The sequence below is a fragment of the Mobula hypostoma genome, chromosome 5 (genome assembly GCF_963921235.1).
Source record: "Mobula hypostoma chromosome 5, sMobHyp1.1, whole genome shotgun sequence".
In the NCBI taxonomy this organism is placed as follows: domain Eukaryota; kingdom Metazoa; phylum Chordata; class Chondrichthyes; order Myliobatiformes; family Myliobatidae; genus Mobula; species Mobula hypostoma.
Genome location: NC_086101.1, coordinates 156,139,663 through 156,156,505, shown reverse-complemented (window position 1 = coordinate 156,156,505; position 16,843 = coordinate 156,139,663). Strand labels below are relative to the sequence as shown.

Below are 16,843 nucleotides of genomic sequence, written 5' to 3'. Positions count from 1 at the left end.
GCAGACAGAGCTAAAAGTTAAATTGTACCACAGAGGAAAAATTCTAAAGGGTGAAGAACTCGGGACTGAAGGTGCTGTATTTAAATGTGTGTAGCATTCAGAATAAGGTGGATGAACTCATGTTGCAATTACAGATTGGTCAGTATGACATTGTGGGCATCACTGAAATGTGGCTGAAAAAAGGCCATAGTTGGGAGCTTAACATCAAAGGAAATGCTTTGTATTGATAGGATAGGCAGCAAGGCATAGGTGCTGGTGTGGCTCCATAAGACCATAAGACAAAGGAGCAGAAGTAGGCCATTCGGCCCATCGAGTCTGCTCCGCCATTTTATCATGAGCTGATCCATTCTCCTATTTAGTCCCACTCCCCCGCCTTCTCATCATAACCTTTGATGCCCTGGCTACTCAGATACCTATCAATCTCTGCCTTAAATACACCCAATGACTTGGATCAAATGCTGCCCGTGGCAACAAATTCCATAGATTCACCACCGTCTGACTAAAAAAATTTCTTCGCATTTCTGTTCTGAAATGCTGGTTGTTGGTAAGAAATGGAATTACATGTTTAGAAAGAGGTGACATAGGGTCAGAGAATGTTGAATCTTTGTAGGTGGACTTAAGAAACTGCAAGGGTAAAAAAAAATAGGATTCATATAATAGGCCTCCAAATAGTAGCCAAGATGTGGGGCTGAGATTGCAAAGGGAGCTGAAAAAAGCATGTAATAAGGATAATGACACAATTATAATGGAGGACTTCAATATGCAAGGGGATTGGGAAAAACAGATTGGTGTCAGATCACAAGAGAAGGAATTTGTTGAATGCCTATGAGGTGGCTTTTTAGAGCAGCTTGTGCTTGAGCCTACCTGGGGAAAGGCTATCTTAGATTGAGAATTGTGTAATAACCCATTAGGGAGCTTGATGTAAAGGAACTCTTAGGAGACTGTGATCTTAATATGATTGAAATCATACTGCAATTTGAGAGGGAGAAAGATAACTTAGATGTATCAGTATTGCAATGGAATAAAGGGAATTACAGAAGCATGAGCGACAAGCTTGTCCAGGTGGATTGGAGGAGGATACTGGTGGGGATGTTGGCAGATCAGAGATGGCTGAGGTTCCTGGGAATACTTCACAAGGCACAGTGTAGATATGACCACAGAAGAAGTAGTTGTCAATTGGCAGGAGTAGGCAACCATGGCTGACAAGGGGAGTTTGTGGTAGTCCTTCGTTTTCGAAGAAGACTCAGAAACCGGTGCGTGATGGTGTTTTAAGTGGAACAGCCATTGCACGGGGGCAATCCCACTCTCTCGGCAGAAGAGACCTTGATCCAGTGGCACGGACAACCGTTACGGCTGGAGACCTCTCCTGCTGCAGTGGATGACCAGGGCATCTAAGTGTCTTGTCGTGCTTTTAGCACTCCACAACGCCTGCTGGGCCTGCCTTCTTGACCGTTGGAACATTAATCGGTCTCTTCCACTCAATCTGCCAGGGCCAGATTTCACACGCTGGGACAGACAGATCCCCGACCTCACCGAGGGTTGAAGACCCATCGGCTACTTGGTTTGGTCTGTCTGCTGAGACGGTTTACCGGGGTGAGGCCGCTGCGCGTGTTACAGCTACTTGGAGCCACAGGTGAGAGCTGAGCGCCAGGTGGGGACCAAAGGTGGACGAACTGCCCTGAAAGGGCACGACAGGCCCCCACCAGAGGTGCTACCCCTCCCTGACACCCCATATACCCCCAAGGGAAGTTAAGGTCTGCATAAAAGCCAAGAAAAGGGCATATTAGGTGGTTAGAGTGAGTGGGAAGATATATGATTGGGAAGCTTTTAAAATCCAACGAAAGACAACTAAAAAAGGTAGCAGAAGGGAAAAGATGAAATATGAGGGCAAACTAGCCAATAACATAAAGCAAGATACCAAATGTTTTTCAGTTATATAAAGAATAAAAGGGAGATCAGAGTGAATATTGGACCCTGAAAAATGATGTTGGTGAGGTAGTAACTGGTGATAAGAAATGGCAGATAAACCTATTGAGTACTTTTCATCTGTCTTAACTGTGGAAGACACTAGCCGTGTGTCAGGGAGCAGGAACGAGTGCCATTGTTATTACAAAGAAAAAATGCTAGGTAAACTGAAAGGTCTTAAGGTGGATCAGTCACCTGGTCCAGATAGACTACATCCCAGAGTCTTGAGAGAGATTGCTGAAGAGATAACGGATGCATTAGTCATGGTCATTCAGGAATAACTTGATTCTGGCAAGGTCCCAAAGGACTGGAAGATTGCAGGTGTCACTCCACTCTTTAAAAAGGGAGGAAGGCAAAAGAAAAGAAATAATATGCCAGTTAACCTAATCTCAGTGGTTGGGAAAGTCTTGGAGGCTATTATTATGGATGAGGTTTTGGAGTGCTAATGATAAAATAAGTCAAAGTCCTCATAGTTTCTGTAAAGGGAAATCTTGCCTGACAAATCTGTTGGAGTTCTTTGCGAAAGTAACAAACAGGGTGGATAAAGGAGAGGCAGTGGATGTCATTTGCTTTGATTTTCAAAAGGCATTTGATAAGGTGGCACATATGAGGCTACAAACCAAGCTAAAATCCTATGGCGTTACAGGAAAGATCGTGGAGAAAGGAATGGCTGACAGGCATGAGCCAGCGAGTGGGGATAAAGGGGCCTTTTTTGGTTGGCTGCGAGTGACTAATGATGTTCCTCAGGAATCAGTATTGGGACTGCTATTTTTCGCATTGTTTGTCAGTGATTTGGATAATGGAATTGATGATTTTGTGGCAAAGTTTGCAGATGATACGAAGATAGGTGGAGTTGTAGGTGGTGCTGAGGAAGCAATGTGATTGCAGCAAGACTTAGACAGAATGGAAGAGTGGACAAAAAAGAGGCAGATGGAATACAATGTTGGGAAATGTAGGATAATGCATTTTGGTAAAAGGAATTACAGTGCTGACTGTTATTTAAATGGGGAGAGGGTTCAAACCTCAGAGGTGCTGGGACTTAGGAGTCCTCGTGCAAAACACCCAGAAGGTTAATTTACAGGTTGAGTCTGTGGTAAAGAAGGCAAATGCAATGTTGGAATTTATTTCAAGGGGATTAGAATATAAAAGCAAGGAGATAATACTGAAGTTTTATAAGACACTAGTCAGACTGCACTTGAAGTACTGTCAACAGTTTTGGACTCCATATCTCAGAAAGGATGTGTTGTCATTGAAGAGAGTACAGAGGAGGTTCATAAGGATGATTCCGGGAACGAAGAGGTTAACATATGAAGAGCGTTTGGCAGCTTTAGGCCTATGCTCACTGGAATTTAGAAGAATTCGGTGCGGGGGTGGGGGGGGGATCTCATTGAAACTTACCGAATGTTGAAAAGACTTGATAAAGTGGATGTGGAGAGGATGTTTCCTCTGGTGGGGGTATCCAGAACTAAAGGGCACAGCCTCAAAATTGAGAGGCAACCTTTTTTTCAGCCATAGAGTAGTAAATCTGTGGAATGCTCTGCCACTGACTTGGACTGAGTCCAAGTCCAAGGGTTTATTTAAGGTGGAAGATCATTTCCTGATCGTTCAGGGCATCAAAGGAAATGGTGAGAAGGCAGATTAATGGGATTGAGTGGGATAGGGGATCAGCCACGATGGAATGGTGGAGCAGATTTGATGGGCTGAATGGCCTAATTCTGATCCTTTGTCTTATGGTCTTATGGTCTAAGTTGAGTAAAATTCTCCCCTGTGGTTCAAGAGCCTGTTGGTTAAGGGGTAATATCTGTTCCTGAACCTGGTGGTATGAGTACTGAGGCTTCTGTACCTTCATCCTGATGGCAGTAGCAAGAAGAAAGCATGACTTGGTGGGTGGGGGTATCTGATGATGGATATTGCTTTCCTGCAACTATGCTCAGTGCAGATGTGCTCACTGGTGGGGAGGGCGTCACCTGTGATGGTCTTGCCCAAATCTACTACTTTTTGTAGGATTTTCCATTCAAATGCTTTGGTATTTCCATACCAAGTTGTAAATGCAGCCAGTCATTATATTCTCCACCATCCATCTTTAGAAATTTGTCAAAGATTTAGATGTCAATCCAAATCTTTGCAAACCTCCAAGGAAGCAGAGGTGCTTCTATGCTTTCTCCGAAAATGCTGGGCCTAGGACAGATTCTCCGAAATGGTAGCACTGAGGAACTTAAAGTTGCTGACCCACTCCACCATTGATCTTCCGATGAGGACCTCCAGTTTCCTTCTGCTGAAGTCAATAATCTGCAGTTTTGTCTTGCTAATATTGAGTGAGAGGTTGTTGTTGTGGCACCAGTCAGCCAGAGCTTAAATCTCCCACCTGCATGATCATATGTCATCACCTTTGATTTGGCCAATGGCAGTTTATCAGCAAACTTAAATATGGCGTTGGAACTGTACTTAGCCATTCAGTCATAAATGTGAAGCAAGCAGAGCAGGGAACTGGTGTGGACCTGTTGTGCTGGTTAGCAAATTGGAGTGGATCCCAGTCACTTCTCAGGAAAGGAGTTGGTATATTTCATCACCTTCTCTCAAAACACTTCAACACTGTAGATGTAAGTGCTACTGGACAATAATCATTGAGGCAGGCTATCATGTTCTTAGGCAGCAGTATAATTGAAGCCGGTTTAAAGCAGGTGGGTAACTCAGACTGCCAAAGTGAGAGGTTAGAGATCTTAGTGATGACTACAGCCAGTTGATCAGCACAGGTCTTTAGTACTTGACCAGATACATAATCCAGGGCCAGAAGCTTTCTGTAGGTTCAACCTCCTGAAAGATGCTCTTAGGTTGGCCTCAGTCATTGAAATCCCGGGACATAAGGGCCATGATGGTTCTTCCATGCTTTGACAGTCAAAGCAAGAACAGAAGGCATTGAGTTAATATGGAAGTGAAGGCCTGTTGTCACCCATGTCACTTGATTTCACTTTGTTTATCCTAATAGAAGTATTCAGTCAAGTGTCTCTGCCTCATGTTGTAGGTGGCTGTAATATTTTAGTAAAGGTTAAGAGAGGGGAACTAGATTCATTGCAAATTTGGAGCACATTAGTTATTTATGGAGCTTTTTTGATCTGGGACACTGAAATTCAGAGAAGGGTAGATTTGACTGAGGTTTATCAGCTGGTTTGGGAAAGGACCGCAGTTGTGCAAACAAACAGCTTTATTCAACTAACATGTTAGGGATGACTAGAAGTTAGAATGGAAGCCAGAGCTAATTAAGGTGAAAGGATCATAACCTCATAATCTTGCCCAAAATGTGTAATGTTTGACTGGAATTGGTAGTGATCGTGTGAAGAAGCCTACTAAAGTAAAAGATTAAAACATAATCCAGCTACAGCTAATCTGGATTTAATCAAAACCACAGGACTTCCTTAAAAAAGTAATCTATACCTGTCCAGGCGTTACAACAGAATTAATGCAGTATTTAATTTTTAAGGTTGAAATTTCAAGAATCAATCAGTAGCAGAGGACACGTATTCAGCAAATAATCCTGAACTGGAAAAACGAGAGCAAAACCAGGACAACTCAACCCATTTATCCCAAAATCTGTCTCTTCTTTGTAAATCTTCTTGGAGTAAAGATATATGAAGGAAATATAAGCAAAGTGTGCAGAAAAGATAATCATCTGGGTGTTCTTTTGCATTCTTGTCACTAGGTTTTGATGTGTGGGTGCAGTTTGTTCTTTAAAATTGCCCATCAAGAAATTTCAAAATGAGTTCATTGAAAGTCCATCTAAATATGGAGCAATTAGTCATGAAGTAATTAGAGCTACAAGGATCTTTGCCAGAAATTCACTACGTACAACATATGTAGGCACAAAAACTCCATACACAAAACATCCCATCCCTTCTATGGTAAATCATGTATATATGTTGTAACTCGGTTACCTGTGTGGACACACACCTCTGCTGACTGCCCCGTGGCTCCTCCCACAGAGTCCTGTATAAAGATGTTCATCTTGCCCCTCCCCCTCAGTCCAGGGGCAGACACTCACTGTGGAGGTCATATTGTACAGCGAATAAAAACCTTTCAGTATTTTTACCAAACCTTAGTCTTTTGGAGTAATTGAAGGTGCTTCACCTTCCCACACAGAAATTGTGGTCTATGGAAGGTGACAACTTACACCAAAAAAAAGACAATTAAACCTTTGATTCTTTAAATATTCCATTTGCTAGGTAACAATCCAATCCCTGATTTATTCAGGAGTGATCCACCAGTATCACCCAGGTGGGAGTCTTGGATAACCATAAAGTAATTTGTCACATTTTGGAGAATGATTTCACAGTTGCACTGAATTACTTTGTCAATTGTTAAGCTGGCAAAGTTCCATGCAGCACAGAGACAGATCCTTTGGCCCGATCATTTTACTGATCTATTAAATCCCATTTGCCTGCATTAGGTCTGCATCCTTCTGTGCCATGCCTACTTAAGTCTCTGTCTTAATGCCTTAGTTAACATTGTATCTGAATCTACCATTTCCTCTGGCAGAAAATTCCAGACATAAGTCACTCTATGTAAAAACTTAGAATATAAGAAATAGGTGCAGGAGTAGGCCATCTAGCCCATCGAGCCTGCTCCACCATTCCATAAGATCATGGTTAATCTGGCCATGGACTCAGCTCTACCTACCTGCTTTTTCCCCATAACCCTTAAATTCCCTACTATGCAAAAATCTATTCAATCTTCTCTTAAATACATTTATTGAGGTAGCCTCCACTTCTTCATTGGGCAGAGAATTCCACAGATTCACCACTCTCAGAGAAAAGCAGTTCCTCCTCATCTCCGTCTTAAGTCTACTCCCCCAAATCTTGAGGCTATGTACCCTAGTTCTAGTCTCACCTATCAGTGGAAACAACTTTCCTGCCTCTATCTTATCTATCTCTTTCATAATTTTATAGGTTTCTATAAGATCTCTCATTCTTCTGAATTCCTGCAAGTACAGTCCCAGGTGACTCAATCTCTCAACTTCATAGTCTTCCAGAGCATCCACTAAGGGGGCCTTGCCCTCAGGCATTCCGGGAAATTTGGGATTTCCCATCACTCGCTACTTCCCCAGGCCGTAACTCAATTTGCTGTGACTGGGTGAACCTCACAATCCCTCGTCTAAACTCATTATCCAGCCCAGTGCAGCCATGCACTTCTTCAAAAGCAGCTCAAGACACCAGGTGACAATATTCTCAAAAAGGTCTCTCCAGCTTTCTCCTTGCAGACTCCCATGAGCCTCCTCACAATAGGAGTATTGGTCCCCACCAGAACTGAAATGCCACCCTTCTCAGCAGGGTCCGGACATACCAGCACGTGGGTATCAAGGACCTCAGCCATTCCCACATCTGCCTCCTAAAACTCCACCTTCACTGACAAGTAACCATCATATGGATAATCACCCGCATTAAGACTCCAGATCTCTAGTGCACTGAGTGGTGTCAGTGGTAAATACGTCAGATACCGGTTGTAAACTGAACGGTACAGCAAAGAGACCCACGACCCTGTGTCGAGATTGGCTCTAGCATAAATACCATCTATCCATAGCGATACACTGGGGCTTGGCCCCACTAAGCCTTCAGGAATAGGATTTTTGCTTTAGGGTGTTCCTTGATATATTGCTGGGAATGTGTTCCCCCCGAGACGCCAGGCTGTTCCCTCACTGGATGTCTTCTAAATTTTCTGACAGCTCTCTCTGCTTAGGACCCCAGAGGCTCAGTCTGTAAGGGGTTTCTCGTCGTTCACACGCCCGCCTGAAGTGAAACTCTTCACCACAGTTATAACAAACAATACAGCTGCTCCCCTTCTTGCAGGACCCTTGTCACTAGCAGCCCTCTGCGTAGTCTGTCTGCCTTGGGGGTCAGCCTCCCTATCAGTTCCATCATATGGAAGGGCCACACCAGCTGATAACAACTGGGACATGTCAGTTCTCAACTCTGCCACGATCTCTTTTACCATTCCCTGGGTTGGGCTATCTGTGGTCACTTCAACACAGGGGGCTGCTACCAAGGACTGTACCCTGCTGACGGAGCCCTCCTGTGCCTCTGACGTGTTCCTCTCCTCCCGTACTTCACTGACCAGCTCAACAAAAGAGGTGGGGGTACATGTCTTACGAGACAATCGGAGACCCCAAGCGATTAAGTTCTGGGACTGGGCGCCTTTCGCAATTTGGTCCATTCTTAACTGATCCACGTCAGCCGCCTGAATGGCCCCTCTGCGCCGCAAGCAATTTAGCTGCCTCTCTAGCCGAAAGATGTAGGCAGAAAGCTTCTTCCCCTTCTCCTGACACATGTTCTGAAACCCCATCATGAGCTCTATTGGACTTCCCATCGTGCAAAACACCTTTTCCAGTGGCAAGGGAGTACTGTGACTTTATGGCTCTCACAATGTCGGCCGCCCACCCCTCAAGCACTCAACTACTCGCTGTCTCTTTACATCATCAGAGCACTGCCACTCATTTAACAACTGAGAAGTCTGCTCTGCCTGAGTCCCATACTCCTCTTCCTCTTCGGGGGTGGGCTTCATTCCAGAGAACATTCTCAGCTTTCGATAGCTGGGACCCTCAGCCTGTGCACTGGGCCATTTATTCACCAGATAGGTAAGGGCTGATACTAACTCAGAATTCTCACTCTTCACTGGGGGACTCATTAGATATTTCAAATCAGATGGATGTCCTTTTAGAGTGGAGGCGAGAAATTAAACTTGCCCTCACTCTGCAAAAACAAGAGAACCCTGTCTTTGAAGTCTCCGCACCGCGCCCCCCCCCCCCCCCGTCTATGGGAAACTCGACTTGCGATTCCACCCACTCCTCTACACTCTTCTCCTCCTGGGAAGTATGGGCAGTCCATGGCCCTCCCTCTCCCGGAGTACCCAGAGTTCCAGGCAGTTCTACTGCTGTTACATCAGCGCTAGTCCGAACTAAAACAAAGTCTTTGCCCGCCATTTTATCAAACTTCCACCCCACAATCATAACTTTGCCGACAGCTTTAACAGTACTCAAAAGTCAAATTAACAATTCATCAGGAGTACGAATATCTACCCCATTCAACACGCACGCATTCATTATCGGTAACCCCGTGGATTTACACCACCCCAGCATCCATACCCACGTGTCGTAATCACTCTACCGGACAATAGTTTAGCACAGACTTAAACACGCAGCCCACTGGATCAATGCTCAGGGCATCAAAAGAAATCTGTCCTGGGTGAGTTGTAACCCTCAGGTTCTATCAGCTGCACAAGTCTAGGGAAGACAATCTCCATCCGTGCCAAACGTGTGAGATTGTCGTGCAAGATCACCCAAACCCCCTGCATGTGAGGATGCTGAGTGATTTGTTACCCTGTAGCAAATCAGTACCACGAATAAACAGCCAGTACACCATATGCAATTAAATGATTTAGCTTTATAATGCTTAATTTGACTATAGGGCTAGTAAAGGAAAAGAAAAAAAAAGAAAAAGGTCTATTTTAGTGAAACAGTCTAATGTGCACAAATTGGAACTCATGATTTCCCCTTCGCCGATCCTCCATTGATTTCCCCGGGCTTCGTCGACACCTGGCCCAACTCCAAGTCCACACCTACGACCTCTCCTCTCCGGCGTCTTCTCTCTTCATCTCCTGCCGAGCAAAAGACCCAGGTCACCCCAGTGTCAGGCTCACAACACAAAAATACACTCCCATCATTGGACGGCTCACATTCCAAAGCACCAGTTATCTCAAACACTGCTTCTACAGAAAGACCATTATATTAGCAGAGAAACCTTTCCTAGGGTGATACACTATAACGTGGCAATCAGGATTGCACACAATACTCCAAGGTTTATTCGTTTACAGTATTTCTTGCCTGGAAGTATGGGTCCTTAATTCAGTTACTTATTTAAGTCAAACTCTTTTGTGACCACATCAATATAGCTCAAACACATTCTCTCCCTTTTCAGGTTTTTCTAACAGAATATATCGGGCCCCTCTTAATCTACCTGTTGTTTTATTTTCGCTTGCCACATTTGTACGATATGGAGGATAAAAACTATTGGAGCCGCCCACTTGTGGTACAGTAAGTAATTCATGTTTTCCTTTCTCTTTTCACACTGGGTTTTATCATATAATTTTCAATGGGCCTTCTGTCAATTGTTTGAATCTTTTTATTAAGTCAGTAACCTTGCTTTAATCTATTTGTTGCATCAATGTTCTTCCAAAAATTTGAACAGTTGCTCAATGGAATATTTTGCAATCAGGGTAGCTGGGAGGATTAGAAAGTCTATTAAAAACCTCATGAGTTCTAATTCCTGGAAGGAGTTTGTACGTTCTTCCCACGACCGCATGGTATTCCTCCGGGTGCTCCGGTTCCCTCATACATCACAAAGCTGTACAGGTTAATAGGTCACTTGGGTGTATATGGGTGATGCAGGCACTCTGGTCATTACCATGCTGAGGCCCTAAATCAAAAATAAAAACTTTAGTGCATTAGTACCAAATGCTCTCGCAAGGCAGAAACTTCCATTCATCTCTTGAAGGGGAAGTTGGTGAGAATAATTCCCTCAAATTACCAATAATGATGGGGTAGGGTGGCATCCCACCCAATAGCTATCTATCATTTCTTTCTTTGAAAATCATTTATATTTTCCTTAAATAAATTAAATGAATACCAGAATTGGGTCCTGGATGTACAAATCCGCTAATTACTTTCATTGGGAAAAAAAGAACAATGCGAAACCAGTTAGTTTTCAGTTTAGGTCATCAATTCATTGAGATGATGGCTCATCTGTGATATCAGTTCACTTATTTAACTTTGCCCCATTTCTCTTAATATCCTGGTTGACAACAATCTATCTGTCTTGGCTTTAAAATCAACAATTGTCAATGAATTATTGATTCGGCATGAATTTCCATTTCTGTTTGAGTTTTAGACTTCAGTCATTTTCTGTGCACAGCTGCTTGCTAACTTCATCTGTAAAAATGCAGCTACTTAATCCTTTACTATCAATTTGCAATTAAACCAATCAATCCGCATGCTTGAAGTACCAGCAACACACATAAAAGTTGCTGGTGAACGCAGTAGGCCAGGCAGCATCTCTAGGAAGAGGTGCAGTCGACGTTTCAGGCCGAGACCCTTCGTCAGGACTAACTGAAGGAAGAGTGAGTAAGGGATTTGAAAGTTGGAGGGGGACGGGGAGATCCAAAATGATAGGAGAAGACAGGAGGGGGAGGGATGGAGCCAAGAGCTGGACAGGTGATAGGCAAAAGGGATACGAGAGGATCATGGGACAGGAGGTCCGGGAAGAAAGACAGGGGGGGGGGACCCAGAGGATGGGCAAGAGGTATATTCAGAGGGACAGAGGGAGAAAAAGGAGAGTGAGAGAAAGAATGTGTGTATAAAAATAAGTAACAGATGGGGTACGAGGGGGAGGTGGGGCATTAGCGAAAGTTAGAGAAGTCGATGTTCATGCCATCAGGTTGGAGGCTACCCAGACGGAATATAAGGTGTTCCTCCAACCTGAGTGTGGCTTCATCTTTACTGTAGAGGAGGCCGTGGATAGACATGTCAGATAATTCCACATCCCATTCCCATTCTGACATGTCTATCCACGGCCTCCTCTACTGTAAAGATGAAGCCACACTCAGGTTGGAGGAACAACACCTTATATTCCGTCTGGGTAGCCTCCAACCTGATGGCATGAACATCGACTTCTCTAACTTCCGCTAATGCCCCACCTCCCCCTCGTACCCCATCTGTTACTTATTTTTATACACACGTTCTTTCTCTCACTCTCCTTTTTCTCCCTCTGTCCCTCTGAATATACCCCTTGCCCATCCTCTGGGTCCCCCCCCCCTTGTCTTTCTTCCCGGACCTCCTGTCCCATGATCCTCTCGTATCCCTTTTGCCTATCACCTGTCCAGCTCTTGGCTCCATCCCTCCCCCTCCTGTCTTCTCCTATCATTTTGGATCTCCCCCTCCCCCTCCAACTTTCAAATCCCTTACTCACTCTTCCTTCAGTTAGTCCTGACGAAGGGTCTCGGCCGGAAACGTCGACTGCATCTCTTCCTAGAGATGCTGCCAGGCCTGCTGCGTTCACCAGCAACTTTTATGTGTGTTGCTTGAATTTCCAGCATCTGCAGAATTCCTGTTGTTTGCTTGAAGTACCAGCTATCTTTGTGTCATGAACAAACTTTGGTATGTGATTTTGTATCCTGTTATCTGAGTCATTTACAATCCAACCTCAACATAGAACTTTAGAGAACATCATTTATCCTGCCTATTTGATTACTTGCTCGTCATTCCTAATCTGTCTCCTTCAGCAGATTTAATTTCCAAAAAGAGGTCAATAAGTTTCCTTCCATTCCACGAACTTTAATTTTGGCTAACTGTTTCATTTGTGGGACTTAACCAGATACATTCTGGTATTTCATTTATCCATTGTTATACTGCATCATTATTCATTCAATTGTCCATCACGCTCTGCGCCTCATTGAAGAATTTAATCAGCTCATCGGAAGTGACTTATGGTTTATGAATCTACGCAGGCTGGCCATGGTCTGCTGAAAATATTCAAGGTGTTCAGCCACATTATCTTTAATTATAAACTTTAGTCATTTCTCAACAACAGATGTTAGGCCATCTGGTCCGCAATTCCCTGGTTTCCCCCTCTCATTTTTCTCAAATCACATAGTGACATGTGCGGTTTTCCAATTTCCATTGTAAGTGAATAGTTCACAAATCAAGTTAACTTTATAAAATTGTAGGGCATTACTAACTTCCCATGGAACCCTGAGATAGAGACATTCGGGCTGCTGAAGTTTTGGGATTTGGTGCCAATATTTGATTCCTTTCAGGCACTTTGTTTGATTAACCTCTGAGTTGATTAACTTCTGCAAATGCAGAACTGCTTCCCTGGGATATCTGATTTGTTTTTTTTTTATCCTTTTCCTCTACCATAATTGCTCATACAAAAATATTATTCCTCATTTCCCAATTTTTTTTTGACATAACCACATTTATGGGTTATCACATCTCTTGCCCTCCCGCCTCTCCCTGTGAAGTTTTTGCATTGATCTTTTATGCCACACACAAACTTACAGCTTCTTTCTCTATTTAATAAATCATGGCTACCTCATACCACATTCCTGGTTTTTTTCCCCAGTTCCCTTGATTTCCTTAATGTCCAAACTTCTTTTGGCCTCTTTCTTATATATTCTTTGTGAGTGATTGCATGCAATCCTCTGGTATGGAGACATGAAGATTCAACAGCTTCTGGAATGAAGAATTTTCTCCCTTTCTCACCTTCATGTGCCACTCTATGACCATATCCCTAAGTTCTAGGACATAAAGTTGCAGAAAGCTACGAAGTGAACAAATTCACCACCTCACAGACACAAGGAAATCTGCAGATGCTGGAAATTCAAGCAACACACACAAAAAATACTGGCTGCTAAATTCACCACCATTCTGAAATGAGATAGTTGATTGTTTGATGGGCCAAATGGCCTAATTATGCCTTATGACCTTATAGACTTACCTTAATTTGTAGTGAATTCTTTTGTTGAAGTAACCCAGCCTTTACAACACAGAACATAGAAAACCGATCATTGAACACTACAACACACTGAAAGCCCTTCCAAGATTAATCTAAGCCTTCCCTCCCACATAGCCCTCCACTTATCTTTCATCCATTTGCCTACCTAAGAGCCTCTTAAACGTCCCAACTGTATCTCCTCTACCACCACCCCAGCAGTGCATTCCATGCACTTGCAACTCTCCTCCATAAAATAAACTTTCTCTGATCACCCCCCCCCATACATTCTTCCAATCACCTTCAAAGTATGCCCATTTCCACCTCGGGAAAAAGTACCGGCTGTACATCCTCTCTATACCTCTTATAGTCTTACCGATCAATCATTGTATCTAAACATTCTCCTGCTTCCTAGCTTTAATCCAGTCTAACTACATCCTGAAAGCTAACTCTGCCTGTTAACTTTACCTACAATTTCCCCGCTGCCTACCTGTATTTTGTTATATCCCCTTTTATTATTGAAGTGATTACATGTTAAGTTGTTGACTACTCCTTCCCTCAGACTAGAGTCCCCATCTTAACTGTAGAGTCTATAACCTGGTGCATTCTGTACCCAGCTCCAAATTAATTGCAACTGCATCTCAGTAATAACACTCTATTTCCTCAAAATAAATTTAAGCCCGCAGCTAATTCGCTCTGTTCCTTGTGCATCAAAACGTTTGTTTGTAATAAATGCTCACACAGGGCAGCTCAGTCTAACTTGTATCATCTTGTATCTCCTGGTTTAATTATCTTACATTGTTTTGTTTACCCCTTACCATAATGCCTAAATTTTTGAATATGTTCTGTTTGTTTTGGGATCATTACTGACACCATATTTTCCCCCTAGCTACCTCCCAATTTGCTAGCTAAATCTTCATGGCAGTCTGATTCATTTTTTCCCACTCAATTCAGGTAATGTTCCAATGGTAAAATTCTTTCTTGCTCCGTAAGTAGTACAACTGAGCCATAAAATAAAAGCAGAAAATGCTGAGGAACACCCAGCATGTCTGACTGCTTCTCTGGAAATAGAAGCTGTTTAATGTTTCAGATTGGAAATCCTTCGTCAGAGCTCAAAACATTTTGTTTCAGATGAACAGTTTTTTTTCTAAAATATAGCATGTTGGTTTTGTAACACTCCTTCAACTGCTTGTTTATCTTCATGATTTGTTGAAGCTAATTATAATTAGCTCATGGCCCTCATACAGTAACTGAAGTTTGTAATGCTAATCTTTTCTGATTTGATGTTGATATTGCCAGACTGCACTGCAATATCCCAATGAATTATGAGAATTATCTTCATACAAGAAACCCATATTCATTCAACAGCAGTGAATACAACCTCTGGCATGCCCTTTATTTAAAAGGATCCTCAAATACGTATAGATGTCTTAGTGATTAGGAAGAGAGTTGGTTGAGGTGCTCTTGAGGATGTGTATGTGTCTGAATGATCTGTGACTGAAACTGAATGGATCCCTTCAAACTTGGCAAAGGGAGCTGTGATCAGGAAAATGTGTTACACCCATATCTGCCAAGAACAGAATTTGTTGACCAACCTTGTGAGTCCGTAGGTGATGAAGATCTATGTTGTACTGAGGACTGGCCACAGAGGCGTGCCACCTGAAGAACGAGGGGTGCGGAGGCATGTCTGGCTCTTCTTGATGACTATGTGGTTACATTAACATAGAAGAGTACAGCACAGGAAGAGGTCCTTCAGCCAATGATGTTGTGCTGGACTTATTAAATTGATAAACAAATGCATAACTAAACTAATCCCTTCTGCTTACATAATCAAAAGTTCAAAGTACAAATTAAATTTATTATCAGAGTACGTACGCTAGATGTCACTATATACTATCCTGGCATTCATTTTCTTATGGGAATTCACAGGACAAAGAAATACAATAGAATCAATTAAAAAATACACACAAGTAAAGTTGGACAACCAATATACAAGAGGAGACAAACTGCAAGTGAAAAAAAATCACAATGATAAAAAGTTGGTAATAAATAATATTGAGAACATGGGTTGTAAATACCTTGAAAGTGAGTCCATTGGTTGTGGAAGCAGTTCGATGTTGAGATGAGTGATGTTATCCATGCTGGTTCAGCAGTCTGATGGTTGAAGAGTAATAACTTTTCCTTAACTTGTTGGTGTGGGATTTAAGGCTCCTGTGTCTCCTTCTGATGACAACAGATAGAAGTTGGCATGGCCTGGATGATGGGAGTCTTTCATCCACAATATCCATATCCTTCCATTTCCTGGACTTCCAAATGGCTATCTAAAAGCCTCTTGAATGCCTTCCCCACCACCCCAGGCAGAATATTCTAGACAGCCACTAGTCCCTGTGTAAAAAAAAACTTGCCCTGCACATTTCCTTTCAACTTATTGCATCTCATCTTAAATGCATGCCCTCTGGTATTAGACATTACAATTGTGATATTAAAAAAAATGACTGTCTGCTCTATGCCTCATAATCTTATAAACCAGTTATCAGAATTCCCCTCAGCCTTGGGCACGCTGGAGAACGCAACTCATAAGATTGGTTGGACATAAACAACCATGCACAAAACCATGTTGTATATATCTAATTGGGCATCACCTGTCCAAATATTTAAACATCCTGTTCCTTAGAATATCTTGCAATAACTTACCCACTACTGATGTCAGGCTCACCACCTTGTAAGTTTCCAGCTCATTGTTAGAGCCTTTCTTGAACAACAAAATAACATTTCCCATCCTCAGCCCTCTAGCACCTCACCTTGGCTAAGGTCATCTTAAATATTTCTTCCAGGCCCACTGCACCTTAGGCACTAGCCTTCCACAAGGTCCGACAGAGAATTTTGTCAGGTCCTGAGGATCTTTGCACCCTCATTTTCCTCAACATAGGAAACATTTCCTCTTCTGTAATCTGCATATAATCTATGAACTCACTATCGTTTTACCTCCAGAGTAAATACAGATTTTAAAAAATCCATTTAGGATCTCCTCCATCTCTTTCAGTTCCATGCATAGATGAGATCTGTTTCCATAACCAAAGGGTCCCTTCTCACTACTGCTTGCCTCTTTGTCCCCTTCCCTTCAGAGTGACAAAGCCAAACTCAGGTCCAGAGACCTGACAGCTGTGGCTTTCCTCTGTTAGGTCATATCCCCCTCCCCCCAATGGTGTTCAAAAATATATCTGTGATGAGTAGATCAACCATAGGTGTACCCTGCACTGGCTGGCTGTCCCCTTTCCCTTTCCTGATGGTCACCCAGTTACCTGTGTCCTGCACCTGAGATATAACTATCTCTCTGTATCTCCTGT

General features: G+C 42.9%; 1 protein-coding gene and 1 long non-coding RNA gene across 6 annotated transcripts in view; one reads left to right on the top strand and one right to left on the bottom strand.

The window, feature by feature from the left end:
• LOC134347083 (trans-2,3-enoyl-CoA reductase-like) overlaps positions 1-16,843 on the top strand; it is a 206,585-nt gene that overhangs the window by 121,491 nt on the left and 68,251 nt on the right. For all 5 annotated transcript variants that reach the window (XM_063049195.1, XM_063049194.1, XM_063049193.1 and 2 more), the window contains one exon: positions 9,927-10,042. In XM_063049195.1, coding sequence (XP_062905265.1) covers positions 9,927-10,042 — 116 coding nt within the window. The remainder of the gene's footprint in view (positions 1-9,926; positions 10,043-16,843) is intronic.
• The window catches only part of LOC134347084 (uncharacterized), a 32,955-nt gene continuing 25,554 nt past the window's right edge, over positions 9,443-16,843 (bottom strand). The window contains exons 2-4 of the long non-coding RNA XR_010018074.1: positions 15,575-15,719; positions 10,258-10,424; positions 9,443-9,606 (exon numbers count right to left, since the gene is read on the bottom strand). This is a non-coding gene — a long non-coding RNA (uncharacterized LOC134347084). The remainder of the gene's footprint in view (positions 9,607-10,257; positions 10,425-15,574; positions 15,720-16,843) is intronic.